Source organism: Suncus etruscus, chromosome 17, assembly GCF_024139225.1.
Source record: "Suncus etruscus isolate mSunEtr1 chromosome 17, mSunEtr1.pri.cur, whole genome shotgun sequence".
Lineage (NCBI taxonomy): Eukaryota > Metazoa > Chordata > Mammalia > Eulipotyphla > Soricidae > Suncus > Suncus etruscus.
The window spans coordinates 47,508,005-47,522,862 of NC_064864.1; the positions used below are offsets into that span (position 1 = coordinate 47,508,005).

The 14,858-nt window shown below is 52.2% G+C and overlaps 2 protein-coding genes across 3 annotated transcripts in view; one reads left to right on the top strand and one right to left on the bottom strand.

Moving 5' to 3' along the window:
• The window catches only part of ATP5MK (ATP synthase membrane subunit k), a 259,560-nt gene that overhangs the window by 228,795 nt on the left and 15,907 nt on the right, over positions 1–14,858 (bottom strand). The window lies entirely within an intron of this gene.
• Positions 1–14,858, top strand: part of NEURL1 (neuralized E3 ubiquitin protein ligase 1) — a 73,460-nt gene that overhangs the window by 54,144 nt on the left and 4,458 nt on the right. For both annotated transcript variants that reach the window (XM_049790863.1, XM_049790864.1), the window contains exon 4: positions 13,031–13,732. In XM_049790863.1, the coding sequence (XP_049646820.1) occupies positions 13,031–13,732 (702 nt within the window). The remainder of the gene's footprint in view (positions 1–13,030; positions 13,733–14,858) is intronic.

Consider the following 14,858-nt stretch of genomic DNA (forward strand, 5'->3'; position numbering starts at 1 on the left):
ATGAGGTTCTTTACATTTTCTTGTGTGTGTGTGTGTGTGTGTGTGTGTGTGTGTGTGTGTGTGTGGTTTTTGGGTCACACCCGGCAGTCTCAGGGGTTACTCCTGGCTCCATGCTCAGAAATTGCTCCTGGCAGGCACAGGGGACCATATGGGACGCCGGGATTCGAACCGATGACCTTCTGCACGAAAGGCAAAGGCATTACCTCCATGCTCTCTCTGGCCCCGGTTCTTTACATCTTCAATATACTTTTTTGTTGTTGTTGTTTTGTTTTATTTTCTTGGGCTTATTCCTGTCTCTGCGCTCAGGGATCACTTCTGATGGGGATTGAAGACCATATGGGGTGTTGATGATCAAAACCCGAGGGGGGGGCAGGCAGGTGAGTGGTAGTGCCAGCCCCACTCATGAGAGACAGGATGAGCAGAGAGCCCAAGGGGGCGCCCCAGGCCTCAGGTGAGTAAACTGGGATGGGGGTGAAAGGAAGGGTGTGCTGCTGAAGAAAGAGGGGGGCGGTGGGACTGGGGCTGCTGGATGCCAGCCTATCCTGAAGAGCACACACAGGCATCCCAAAATCTCAGGATTGAAAGGTGCCTCTCAGAGACTCCAGTTTCTTGGAGTCACACAGGGATTTGGGATCACCCACTGCACAGGGCAGGGAGCTATACCCTCGCCCCTTGTGCATGAAGGCGAGGAGCTGGTGCACTCAGCCTCAGGGTCTAAGTTACCCATTGGCAAATAGGTCGTTTCCAGGTGAACAATGCATGCAGCACATCTGCCTGCCCGTGTGAGAAGGGGTGGGAAAAGATGAACTCCAAGAGGCTGTGACTCAAGTCTCTGGGGATGAGGTACCTGCATGTTGCACTGCTGATGCCCTGATCCTGCCTCTCCCCATTCCTACCCCAGTGAGAAAAACTCTCGGAAGGTTTAAAATGTCTTTTTGTTTGTTTGTTTTGTTTTTGGCCACACCCGGTGATGCTCAGGGGTTACTCCTGGCTGTGCGCTCAGAAATAGCTCCTGGCTTGGGGACCATATGGGACACCAGGGGACTGAACTGTGGTCCGACCTAGGCTAGTGCAGGCAAGGCAGACTCCTTACCCTTTGCGCCACCACTCCAGTCCCAGAAAAATGTTTTTTTTTTTTTATTTTCCTTTCTGACTTAAGGGCCTAGAAACATTGAGATTCTTTTAATTTTCAATACTCTGTTGGTTTTGGAGCCACTTTTTTGGGTTGGTTTTGATGGGTTTATTCCTGGCTCTGCACTCAGGGATCACTCCTGACGGGGATTAGGGGAGCATATGGGGTGTTGATAATCAAAGCCAGGTCAGCCATGTGCAAGATAAGCAGCCTACCTGCTGTACTACCTACCTCTCCAGCACAGTAAATTCTCCTTTTTGTCACAAAAAGGCAGTGAAGTAAAAATAGAAACAGGGGGGCCAGCAAGGTGTGGCCCGACCCCCCCAAAAAAAGAGACAGGGATATGCGTGAGTAATTGGCAGCTGGTTTTTTTGTCTGTTGAGTCCTAAATATTGGGCATCAGGGCTGGAGAGATACAGTATCTCTCAGTCTCTATTCAGGATCCTATATGGTGCCCTGAGCCCACCAGTAGTGATCTCTGGGAACAGAGTCAAAATTGACCCCTGAGCATTGCCCGGTGGGCCCCACCCACCCCCTCAAAAGAAAGGCAAATATCAGGAGTCTATTTTCATTAATGGATGAATAGTGAACTTTCATTGGGAACTTGATGGCCTTTTACCTAAGTGAAAGAGATTCTCTGGGACCAGATCGATAATACAGTGGGAGTTTGCCTTGCGCTGACCTGCTTAGTTTCATCCCTGGTATCCTCTATGGTCCCCTGAATACCACCAGAAGTGATTCCTGAGTGTAGAGCCAGGAGAAACCCCTGAGCACTGTTTCTCAAACAAAAACAAAACCAGAAGCGATTCTGCAGCCTGGGGACAACTAGACATGAAGTCTGGCTATTGAAGGCTCCTTCTGTCTTCTTCCTGTGTGGCTGGTCCTGGTCCTTCTAGGTTCCTGGAAGAAGGAGCTTGGCCTGGGCCTATAGGTTCCAGGAGGGTGTGGAGGCAGGGATGCTGGGGCCAAGCCAGGTGATAGGAGGTTTCCAGAGTTGGGGCTAAGGGAGAGGCCTGCACCCCTTGACTATAAATGGGTTTCCTTGCAGTGTTTTCAGCTGCTTTGGAGTCTCCCATAATCTCTGCTCTGTGCAGCCAGGCCCTGACAGATTCTCATAAACCACCATAATCCCAAGCACTTCTAAACACTGATTAGGGCCCCTACATGGCCTTAACTGATGAAAATATCTCTGCTCTTCCTAAATGAAATTTTTTCCTCTTTGGTAAAAATAGGAGACCCAGGGGCCTGCGCAATAGTATAGTAGGTAGTAGTATGTGACTTGTACATGGTGAATAGGTATGATCCCCAGCACTGGATATTGTCCCCAAGCCTGCCAGGAGTGATCCCTGAGCACAGAGCCAGGAGTCCTGGGTTGCTGGCTGTTGCTCTCCCTCTGCAACCCTGCCCCCCCCCCCACACAAAAGAGCCATCCAATAAGCCTTGGGAGGTGGGTTCTACTTTGTGCTCATGGGGAGTCCCCCTGCCTGCTGCTTTGGGTTGTCTTGGTGGCACATCTCCCTGGTGCCCCTCCCCTCCGAACTGGCACCTTTGACCTGTCCCTCATCTCTCTCCTCAGTTGCTGCCTTGGTTTCCTCTCAGAAGTCACTTTGTCTTGGTCACTTTGCTCTTTTCTGGGGTGTTCATCCCCCAAACCCAGGTCTCATCTTGAGAGATTTCCTGCCAAGCTAGGCCCCTCCACACTTCCTTTGTTATGACCCAGGGTCAGGACCCCACACCCCCACTCAGCCTGTGTCTATTGCCTGTGTCTAAAGTGGAGACATCTGGGATGGCTGTCACATTGGGAAGCATAGCTGGTGATTTCCCCATCTGTGCCCCATCCCTGCCCCCTACTCTCCTGCACTCGGGCCTTGGGGGTCCACCCCATAACTGGCTCCCTGACCACCCTTTTTCTTTGGGACGCCCGCACCCTGGTTGGCATCTCCAAGAATAACAGCTTCCTGCCTCCGGGAAGAAGGTTCTGCCAGCAGCTAAGTAAACACAGGTTTTATGGGGTGATTAATACTGCTAGAGATAAGCTCCTGTCCCTGCTTTTCAAGGTCTCCCTGCTCCTCTCAGTGGTGTGGGCTCACAGGCCTGGCAAAGAGGCTGCTCTCACTGGCCGCCCACAGGCCTGGCAGAGAGCTGGTGCACGAAGACTTCACTTATCGGGCACCCCTCTGTGCCACCAGGGCCTGTACAGGGAAAGAATGAAAGTGGAAAGCCCCCTTGGTGGTGCTGGGGGAGGTGATGGTCACATACCAACTAAGTGCTCTGTGGTGAGCCCAGACACCTCTGCAGTTGGAACAATAAAGCTGTGGGGGAGAGCAACAGGATAACTGACTGCAGGGGATGCTTCAGGCCAGGAAGCCAGAGATGGAGCTGAAAAGAAGGGAATGGGGACTTAGAGGAGAGTCCTAGTGCAGGTCTTGGGGAGTTGGGGAAAGGGGAACAGCACTATGGGCAAGTGTGGTTCTCAGGGAAGAAAGCCCTGAGAGCAGCGTCCATGCTGTCAGATTTTGAGATAGAGGAATTGTGGGGGAGAAACCAGTTTGGAAATCCAATGTGAGGAGATGCTCTGCCCTATCAGCATGGCAGTAGGACGAGGTGAGAGAGCCCCCAGGCTTCTGGCATTGGAAGGGTTGGCAGTGGTACCTCCCCAGGCCCCGAAGACACCTGCTGACTCAGAAGATGACAGGCACTCTAGAGGTCCATTATGGGAACCAGGAACCGGGGTAGTTCTTGGGGTGGGGCCCAGCCTGGCTGTCTTGCTGGGTCTCCTGGGAGATACAGCCTGGCATCGGCCCCATCCAGGGTGGCCGTCCTGACTGGTGGAGGCTCACTGCCATCTGGGACTTCCGCTTCCCAGACTCAACCCATATTTACTCTCAGCTGTGGCTGCCAGGGCCTGGAAGGCAAATATTAGTTTAAGGAGCCTGCACTGAGCTCTCAGGGATGGGAAACGCTGAGGATACGGAGGCTGCTTTTCCTCTGTGAAAGTACCAGGGCTGGAATCTATGGCCTCACACATGCCAGGCATGCCCTCTTCTGTTCAGACACACCTTTGGTCTCTCATTTCTTCTTCAGGTAGCTTTTATTTATTTTTCTCTCTGTATGCCGGAGAGAGCTCAAAGGACTGAGCACACGCTCGGCATGCCAGAGGCCCCAGTTCAATTCCTGACACTACATAGCTCCCTGAACGCTGCTGGGGGTAATCCCTGGCCCCTGATCACAGACTGGGAGTAACCTTTAGCACTGCTAAGTATGGTCCCAAACCCCCAATAAATTATTGTTTTCAGGGATATAAATCAAGGGTCAAGGACACTTGGCCTGGACAAGGACCAGAGCTGATTCCAGCTCCCACATGGCCCTGCCTAGAACTGCTGGGGTGACCCTGATGACCCTCAGCATAAGGACCATTGGCCTGAACAGCTGAGCTGAGTATTTATTTCCAGGAGTGATCTGTTTGTGTCCCCCAGCACTGTGGCAGGGGGGATGCTCCCCCTATCTTACTTTTCTAGGCATGTGTAGGTACTTTCTCCTTTTTGCTCACCCCAATTCTTGCTGACTTTTTTTTTTTCTTTTTGACAGGGTAAGGGGATTGAGTCACACCTGGCAGTACTCAGGCCTTAACTCCTGGCTCTGTGCTCAGGGCTCACTCCTATAGGGGCTTGAGGCACCTCTGGGGTTCTGGGGATTGAATCTGGGCTGACTATGTGCAAGGCAATCACCCTACATGTTATATTATCTTCCTAATACAAATTCTGCCAGCTTTATCAGGTCCTAACACCAAAGGCTTCCCTCTACCAGAAGGTTCTCCCTCATCCCTCTGCTCTGGTGAGGGAACCTTTCTCCACCAGATGGCCCGGAGCTTGTGGAGGTGGAAATAGGAAGCAGCTTTGTCCCATCTCACCCCTAAGCCTCATCTCTTCCCTTTGTATAAAGGAAGTAACTGCTGTATCCATTTTGCAGATAATAAAATAGAGTCGTAGAGATCTGATAATTTGCTTAAGAGTTTGCAGCTGGTCGGGGCTGGAGAGATAGCTGGTAGGGCACTTGCCTTGCATGCAGCTGAGTAGAGTTCAATCTTCAGCATCAAAAGTGGTCCCTTGAGTCTGCTAAGAGTGATTCCTGAGTGCAAAGCCAGGAGTAATTTCTGCGCACCACCAAGTGTGCCCAAAAACAAAGAAATAAACAAAAAATAAAGAATTCCCAGTTGGTAGAGATGGAGTTTTAGCTCAGGTGCTCTATGACTTTCTTATTTCTCAAGAATGAGATGTCTGGTCTCCCCTGAAGTCTAGATGCCCTCACTGGTGGGGTCTTCCTGTGTCCAGCTTGGAGTTTATAAACACTCAGTGCATCCAGGGGCTGCTGTTCTTTCTGGGCACAGAAAACCACATGGCTCAGCAGTCACCTTAGGGAAGAGAGGTGGGGTCACCCAGCTCCTGATTTACCTGTAAACGTGTCTCTGCCAAGCATGCCAGGGGATCTCAGGGTCATTCTCAGCCAAAATGTGGGTTCAGTGTAGGACCTTAAGATGCGATGCTGCTAGGGGTTAACCGGTGCATGGGTGCAATAGGTGCATGGGGACCTCAAGGACTGCATCTAGTGATGTTTGAGGGGGCATATGGTGTGGGAGATGGGACCAGGGTCAGTTGCAAGTAAGACAACACCTTACTGCTTGTACCACTCTGGCCTTATTTTGCATCACTGTCCTAGTGAGTGAACATGTAAAAGTGCCACCACCAGGAATGGCTGTCTCTGACTATCAACTCGTTCTTTGACAGAGACACCTTGGGGAGATCTGGGTGACTAGGGTACTGTGTAGAAGACTTGGGGGCACACAGTTGGGAAGAAGCTCTGACAGCCAAGACTTGGCCCTCACCAACTTAAGTTGGCATCTTGGCTTCTCTGAGCTGCCTCTGTTTCAAGGTTAGTTCTATGCCTACCCTTGACTTCATGGGAGACTGTGAGGTGCTCAGAGAGGGACATGGTCTAGAACAAATGGAAAGGCGCTGTTTCTGGTTCTAAAGGACACCCAGTTTAACAAGTTAACCCCAGCGCATACCCCATTGGCTCACACCTCAGTGTGGTTTCAGTAGCACAAACTGCAGCACCAGCACCACCTCATGGCTGAGTGCATGCTGGAGGCCTGGGTTCCATCCTGGCACCAGGACCACCTCTCAGTGGTGCCCTACCAAAACAAACAACTGACCCCAAACCTCCTTTAGAAGGATCTTCTTCTCCCCACTCCCATGTATCTAAAGGAAAGTCAAACTCTCCATCTTAATCGCTTCTTGGAACAAAGTCTATGTTCTCAGCTGGAATAGGGGTCTTCAGGATGAAACCCCAAGTGGGAACTGAGGACCAGTGAGAGAGCAGGACTTTGTGCCTACCTCAAACCAGAGCACTGTGTTCTGTTTAACAGAAATTTTATTTATTTATTTTTGTTTGTTTTGTTTTTTGGGTTTGGTTCCACACCCGGAGGAGCTCAGGGATTACTTACTTCTGGCTCTGTACTCAGAAATCATTCCTGGCAGGTTCAGGGGACCGTATGGGATGCTGTGGATCGAACACGGGTCAGCTGTGCACAAGGCTAACACCCTACCACTGTGCTATTGCTCCAGCCCTTATTATTTATTTTTAATTGAATTTTAGTCATACAATGTTCCAACACTCATCCTGTCACTACTGTATACTTCCCACCACCAACATCTTCAGTTACCCTCCTGCCCAATCTGCCTCCATGATAGATACTTTTCTTCTCTTTCTTTCTTTTTCAATTTTTGTTTTTAGACACTGTGGTTTACAATACTTTTACTGAAAGGCCAGCATGCATCTCACTTTATTTCCTTTCAGCAATCAGTTCTTGTTCAGAGTGATCATTTCCAGCCATCATTGTCAAAGTGATCCTTCTCTGCCCTACCTACACCCCCATCCCCACTCTTGGTGGCCAGCTTCCTACCATGGAAGTCCTCCTGACCCTCGTTTTTATTGTCTTTGGGTATATAACCATATTATGGTTTATTTGCTTGTTTTTATATTCCACAAATGAGTGTGATCTTTCTGACTTGGACAAAAGTTTTAAAAAAGAGTTTGAGACCCACCAGATCAAACAGTTTTGCGAGTCCATCTGCCCAAGATCTGTGGCTCAAAGGTTTCATAAGCCTTAGTATTGGCAAGTGATTGAGGGAACCTTTTTTTGCCTTCCCTCTGTTGAGCCTCAGGATTACGTTCTGGTCTCCAAATCTCTGGAGGTTGAGTTTATAGGGATTTGAGGTTGCTGGATATAGGTTCAGGTTGGTCTTTGGGTTGTTCCCCGCACTCTTAGCTCTTTCTGGTCCTCCCCATGGTAGTGGACACCCACCAGGAGAAAGTGTTTATGGGCACTAGCATCTGGGGACTGGCAGCTTCTTCCATACAGGGGCTTGCACCCGTTGGCCACAGGCTGACCTTGGTTAAAGATTCTCCAGTTCTCCGGATGTGTGAATCTAAACAAACAAGGCTCGGCTGACAGCAGGGCCTGCTTCAAAGGAGCTTCGCCTTCTCCCAGACACAGCCTGGCCGGCCAGGGTGATCCTGCCCCTTTGCTGGCCTGGCTGGGCCTTGGCAGTCCCTGCCTCCCTGGATGTGCCCTTCTCTAGTCCATGGCTCACCCATTAAGGACCTCTCCCTCTGTCCAAACATTCTGTCTTTCTGGGCCTGGAGCCTAATACCACAGCTTCCCAGTTGCCTTCTGACTCCTTCTGAAGTGAGATGGGACCCATGCCCCCTGAAGATAACCTCTCCACCTCTAAGGGTGGTTATCCTAAAGGATAAGCAGAGTGTTTTCTCTCCTCTGAGCTCCTGTCTTACCCAAGATGCTAAGAATCTTGATAGAAATTGACTCCAGTGCCTGAGAGAGAGAACTCAAGGGGCTGGGTTTAGTCTTTGCAAGCCGGAGACCTGGATCTGCCCCCCAAGCATGGCAGGTTCCCCTAAATATTGCTGAGACCACCCCTAAACACCAAGCCAGGAGGAGCCCTGAATACCCCTGGTTGTGGGCCCAAACCCAGCAGAGCAAAACTAAGAAATCGTATTCAGGAGCCGGAGAGATAGCCTGGAGGTAAGGAGTCTGCCTTTCAGGTAGAAGGACTGTGGTTTGAATCCCGGCATCCCATATGGTCCCTCTTGCCTGCCAGGGGTGATTTCTGTGTGTAGAGCCAGGAGTAACCCCTAAATGCTGTCAGGTGTGACACAAAAACAAAACAAAACAAAACAAAACAAAGAAATTGTACTCAAAACCTTCTCTGTCCCCCCTGCTCTCTTCCTCCCAGGGGCTACTTGCTTCTTCTTTGCCTTCAGCCCTCCCAAGGCTAGGCACACAGTTTCTGTAGTAGATTTTGGCCCTGGCTCAGAGATACCTACCTCACCTCAGCACTAGGTTTGGTGGGTGCACAACTAACCAGGTACTTTCTGAGAGGAAAATGGAGGTCACCAGAATACAGCTTTTCCAGACACCTGTGCTGGCCTTGCCATTACTCCCCACTTAATTACTTCCAAAGTGGATCCGAGGGATGGAGGCTTTTACATATGGGGCCACCTCACTGCTTGGGGTGCCAGGTTATGTCTGACTTGTCCAACTGTAGTCCAGCAGTTCTGAACTGAGGCTGGACCTAGGGTGTTTTTCTGGGACTTGGGGGGCCTGCACCCTGCCATGTCTGACTTGGGGCCTGCCAATGTCCTCCACAGTGTCCTTGGCCAGATTCTCCAGCTTGACTTTCTCCTATTTCAGTCCTGGAACAGCGGGGCTGGTGCTGGGGGTTATTTCAGAGCTGGCAGCCTTGGGTTGCTTTTGCCACTGTGGAGGGATGGGAATGGAGAGAAGGTGGACTGGCCTGCCCCAGGGGTTCCATTTTTAGCTGTTTCCCAGCATCTCCTGCCCCTTTGCTCCCAACTCCAGCAATATTCCAAGCTAGATCAACTTTGGGGCCCTCTCCTTGTTCCATTTCTTCTTCCCCCTTTATCTCTCTCTCTTTTTTTTTTTTTGGCCCACACCCATTTGAAGCTCAGGGGTTACTCCTGGCTATGTGCTCAGAAATTGCCCCTGGCTTGGGGGGACCATATGGGACGCCGGGGGATCGAACCTCTGTCTATCCTATGCTAGCACTTGCAAGGCAGACACCTTACTTCTAGTGCCACCTTCCCGGCCCCATCCCCTTTATCTCTTTTCTAATCTCTGTTTTGTAGCTTTTTCCGGGGTCATCATTTATCTGGGCCATGGGTCCCCATCATAACTGATAACAAGTGAGACATTCAGATGCTATCAGGGAGTGGGGTGCAGCCATGCCAGTCCTGGAGGAACACAACCTGGGAGTTTTCAGGGACTTGAGGCCTCTACTTCTCAGGCCAACCCACACCTTCAGCCCAAGGCACGTGTTCTGTTTCATGGAAGTGCTCTGAGCACTGTCCCTGAGCCAAGGGTTGAACAGTATGATGCACCCCAGGCTGCGTCACTCCATAGTCCAAGTAGCTTCATCTGAGCCATGTACTATATAGTCTGTAAATAAGGAAGGTGACAAAGATCCAGTTCCTCAGGGCAGCTTGTACCAAGTTCTGTTCTGGGTGTTTCTGTGACCTCTTCCATTCCATCTCTGGCCTCCCTCCTAAGACTGCTTCCTCATCCTCACCAAATCCAATGCTGGGAGTCCCCACCAAGCCAGGTCCCCCCAAGTTAGACTCCAGATGCCACACCTATCCCTGGGACAGATACTGAAGTTACAAGATTCTGGGTGGTTCAGCTGTTGGCCCACCTGTGGGTTTCCAACTCTCCAGGAAAAAGCAGGGCCTAGAGATGGACCCAGATGTTGCCTTCTTCTCCAGTCTGTGCACTGGAACATGCTCCTCTCTTGCTGACCAGTCTGTGGATCTGGACTACTGCAGAATCAAATATACTCAGGTTTGGAGGCCAGAGAGATAGCACAGCAATAGGGCATTTGCCTTGCACCTGGCCAATTCAGGACAGATACAGTCCCCTGAGCCTGCCAAAAGCAAACTCTGAGTGCAGAACCAGGAGTAACCCCTGGGCACTGTTGGGTGTGGCCCCAAAACAAACAAAAATGAACAAACAAAAATACTCAGGTTTGTGTTATTTGAAGTATGGACCATAGCAAGGAAGGTGACAACCTCATGATGCCCTGAGTTGATGAGGGCACATGGCAAGTTCTCAGACTGGGTCTGGGAGGGCAAGGGAGCCCCAGGGGAAACTATGGGGGGAGCCAAGTATTTCCTGTGTTGGCCCTGACTCTTTGGGCATTTCTGCAAGGGATTGTACGGGTGTGGCGCAGCTACGAGGCTCTCAGCTGTGGGTAGATTTCTGCTGGACAGCCTTCCTGGAGGTGCAGGACATATCTAGAAAGTTCTGCTGAGGGCTGCTGGCTCAGGGGCCTTGGGGTGGGCTGTGTGGGACTGGAGGAGTGTGTGGAGAACCTCTTTGTGGGGTCTTTGGGTTTTAGCCTGGTTAAACACTTCTCTGTCTCTTATGTTCCCCTTCCTCCACTGTCCCCTCCATCTTACTTGGTGGCTCACCCTCTTGAGCCCTTGAAGGAATGCCGGGAATCCCTGAAGGGTTGGAGCAGGGAATATTTTGGGGCTCCAGGTCAGCCCTCTGTCCCCTCCCTCAAGCCTTCCATCCTTGTCTCTAGGCTCCTCCCTCCTGCTCAGGCCCCAGCCTCTCAGCACACTTGATATCAGAGTCAATTCCCCGGAATAATCGCATTTTCTGGTTGGTTCCCCCCTCCTCCTCCTGGCCAAGCTTGATGCTAGGAATTCCAGCCAGCCAGGCCTAGGAGGTTGCTCCAGATAGGCAGGGGTAAGGGTGTGGAGGTGTGGATGGGTTCGGGAGTGCGCCCAAGATCTTCTCCCGGTCTAGGGCCTGGGGCTGAATACTGGCCTCTGCTACCAGACCTGATGTGGTCACTGCTGTTCTCACACCCCAACCATCCTTGTCCACTTCCTGGACAACAGGCAACGGTGTCACTCGGTGATACTCAGAGAAGAGGCCCTGAAAGTTCTGCTGGGCTCTAGCCAAACATGGGTGCTCCAACTCCCACACAAGGGGATTCTGAAAGTAAAGAATCTGCCACAGTGTGTTGCCTCCATCCTGGAGCTGCCGCGTAGTGACTATCATGTAGCTTCTTTGAGGTGTGGGGTTTTGCTTAGTAGTGCCAGGGCAAAAGGGTCTCACCTGGGCAAGGCAAGGACCACTGACAAGCCACCTCCCAGCACACATCTCTGTGCTTTCAAGCGGGACCACCTGCAGGGGCTGCTTGCAAGATGGGCTGCTGGGGTTCTTCACAGTGGCTGACGGATGTTAAGGATGAGTGACAGGACTCCATAAAGCTGGATTAGCAGTTACTGGAGGAATAAGGTGCTGGAAACAGCCGCTGGCATGGATAAGTGTACAGGACATAGAGGGGGGGAAGTGCAGGTGAGCAGGGAAATCTGTTGTCAGAACGACAGTGGGCAGGAAGGACACTTGCCTCGCAGGTGGCTGACCTGAGTTTGATCCCTGGCATCCTATATGATCTCATGAGCCCTCCAGGAGTAGTTTCTGAGTGCAGAGCCAGGAATAACCACAGAGTATTGTCAGGTGTGGGCACTCCAAAATGGGAAGGAAAATCTGGGGCTGGAGCAATAGTACAGAGGGCAGGACGCTTGCCTTGCATGTGCCCTACTGGGACTTGACCCCTAGCAACTCCATATGGTCCTGGAAACCTGCCAGGTCCCTAAGCAGAGGCAGGAGTAAGCCCTGAGCACCGTCAGGTGTGGACCCAATCCCTGTCCCACCACAGGGAAATCTTTAACAGCAGAGGCTTAGCTTTTCTGGTCCCTGGCTGGTTTTGTGGGATTCACAAATGCCCTGAAATTATTTACAGACTCGAGGGAGAATGTGGGGGCCAGTGAGGTGGCGCTAGAGGCAAGGTGTCTGCCTTGCAAGCGCTAGCCAAGGAAGGACCACAGTTCGATCCCCCGGCGTCCCATATGGTTCCCCCCCAAGCCAGGGGCAATTTCTGAGCGCTTAGCCAGGAGTAACCCCTGAGCATCAAACAGGTGTGGCCCGAAAAACCAAAAAAAAAAAAAAAAATCACAGACTCGAGGGAGAATGTGTATTTTACCTGTGAGGAGTTAGATCAAAGTTATCACATCTTCAAAGGGATTTCTTAAAGGAGAAAAGTGACTAAAAGATTGAAAATCCATATATCCAGATATCAATGTTTTCTCCCCCACTTTGGGTGGTGGGATAGTGGGGTATTTTACTTTGTAAAGCGTCTTTTCTACAAAATACAGTACGTATGAAATCCATGAAAACAGAAAAATTTGGATTGCCGAAGACACACTTTCCTAGGCTATCCCACCCTCCGTGTAACTGGCAGGCTAAGATGAAACCAGTGACGAAAAGGGGTTCTGGGACAGGGGGTTCCCTTTTGGCCTCACTGGGGCAGGTTACGGGCATGTCTTCTCAACAGTCTTATTTGGGGGTGCAACAGGAGTTGCAACACAAAGCCAGGAGACCATAAGGGATGCCAGGGGGCAAACCCGGGCCCACTGCATGGAACGCAAAGGCCCTACCCGCTGTACTATCACTCCAGCCTCCATGCAACACACCTTAACTGCGTCCAAGAGCTGATGTGTCCTAGCCCTGGGGACAGGAGTTAAGTGAGAATCAACTAATTCCTTTACATGTTGGTGTCCCTCCTTTGCTTAAACCCAAGGGGAAGCCTTGCAGTTGGGTTTCCGCCCTGGAAACTGCTGTGCGGTTCCAGGCAGCAGTGCAGGGCAGGATTGCCCGCGTGCAAGGCGGGCAGGGGACAGCATGGTGGCCGCGCGTGACCACAGTTCTTCTCTCCTTCCCCGGAGCAGACAGCGAGCTGGTGCTGCCCGACTGCCTGCGACCGCGCTCCTTCACCGCCCTCCGGCGCCCGTCGCTGTCGCTGCGGCGCGAGGCCGACGAGGCGCGCCTCTCCGTGAGCCTGTGCGACCTGAACTTGCCGGGCGCCGACGGCGACAGCGACGAGGCCGTCCCCGTCGCCGGCTGCCCCATCCCGCAGAACTCGCTCAACTCGCAGCACAGCCGCGCGCTGCCCGCGCAGCTGGACGGCGACCTGCGCTTCCACGCGCTGCGGGCCGGCACGCACGTCCGCATCCTGGACGAGCAGACGGTGGCACGCCTGGACCACGGGCGCGACGAACGCGCGCTGGTCTTCACCAGCCGGCCCGTTCGCGTGGCCGAGACCATCTTCGTCAAGGTCACGCGTTCCGGGGGTGCCAGGCCCGGCTCCCTGTCCTTCGGGGTCACCACTTGCGACCCTTGCACGCTGCGCCCCGCCGACCTGCCCTTCAGCCCCGAGGCCCTGGTAGACCGTAAGGAGTTCTGGGCCGTGTGCCGTGTGCCCGGGCCCCTGCACAGTGGTGACATTTTGGGCCTGGTGGTCAATGCGGACGGAGAGCTGCATCTCAGCCATAACGGCGCGGCTGCCGGCATGCAGCTGTGTGTGGACGCCTCGCAGCCCCTCTGGATGCTCTTCAGCCTGCACGGGGCCGCCACGCAGATTCGCATCCTCGGTGAGTGTCCCCAACCCAACCTTGCCCAGTCCCCTCCAAGTGCGGGTTGCCTTCCACAGCAGCGGACCCGGGTTTGCTCCCTGGCACCCCTTCTGGTCCCTGGAGCACAGAGCCAGGAGAAACTCCCGTTGCACCTCCACCACCCCAAATAAGATTGTTGAGTAGACATGCCCGCAACCTGCCTCAGGGAGGCCAAAGGGAACCCTCTTTCTCAGAACCCCTTCAGTAGCCTGTCCAAGGGGATCATGCCCACGGTGAATTCAGGACCAGACGCGGTCCTTGAGTCAGTGATCCTTAAAGTTCAGCAGATGCAGTCAGATGAGGGCATGTTTCCATCCATTCAGGCACGTGCACCAGGGTCACTTAATGAGGAAATAAATGAGGCCAGGAGATGGACTAGAGGGCTAGAGCACTGTTCTAAGAGCAGCGTGCTGTGTGCACAGAGATGCGTAAGCATATGTGCATCGGTATATGTAGTGATGCTGGGGAGGTGAGAGTTTGAGCTCCTGAAATCAGACAAAATCAGTAGCGACTTCTTAGTCCTGAAAGAGGCTAAGTGAAAATGGAGAAAAAATTTTTTTGAGGTGGACTGGGGGCCAGTGGGAAAGGCTCATGTCTTCACGCAGCTGACACTAGTTGTTTGGTTTTTGTTTTTGTAGTTTGTTTTTTGGCTTGTGAATCTCACCCGGCAGTCCTCAGGGGTTACTCCTGGTTCTGCACTCAGAAGTCTCTCCTGGCCAGCTCGAGGGACCATATGGGATGATGGGAATAGAACCGGAGCCCATCTGGGGTTGGCCCTGTGCAAGACAAACACCCTACCACTGTGCTCTCTCTGGCCCCACACAGCTGACCCTGGTTCAGGCCCACATGCCAAATATGATCCCTTGAGTGAACATATGAGTGTGTATAGTGCAACTTCGAATCCCTGGTTTGAATCCTGGCCCTGCAGCATCCCCTGAGCAATGCCAGGACTGACCCCCGAGCACAGAGCAATCCCCTAGATACAAATACTGTCAAGTGTGGCCCCTGAAGTGAAAACAGGGCACAAAACAAGTCAGGGTGAAAATTCAGGATAGAATGAAAATAAATCAGACTGGGTGCAGGAAAATTGGGCTGAGGTGGAAAA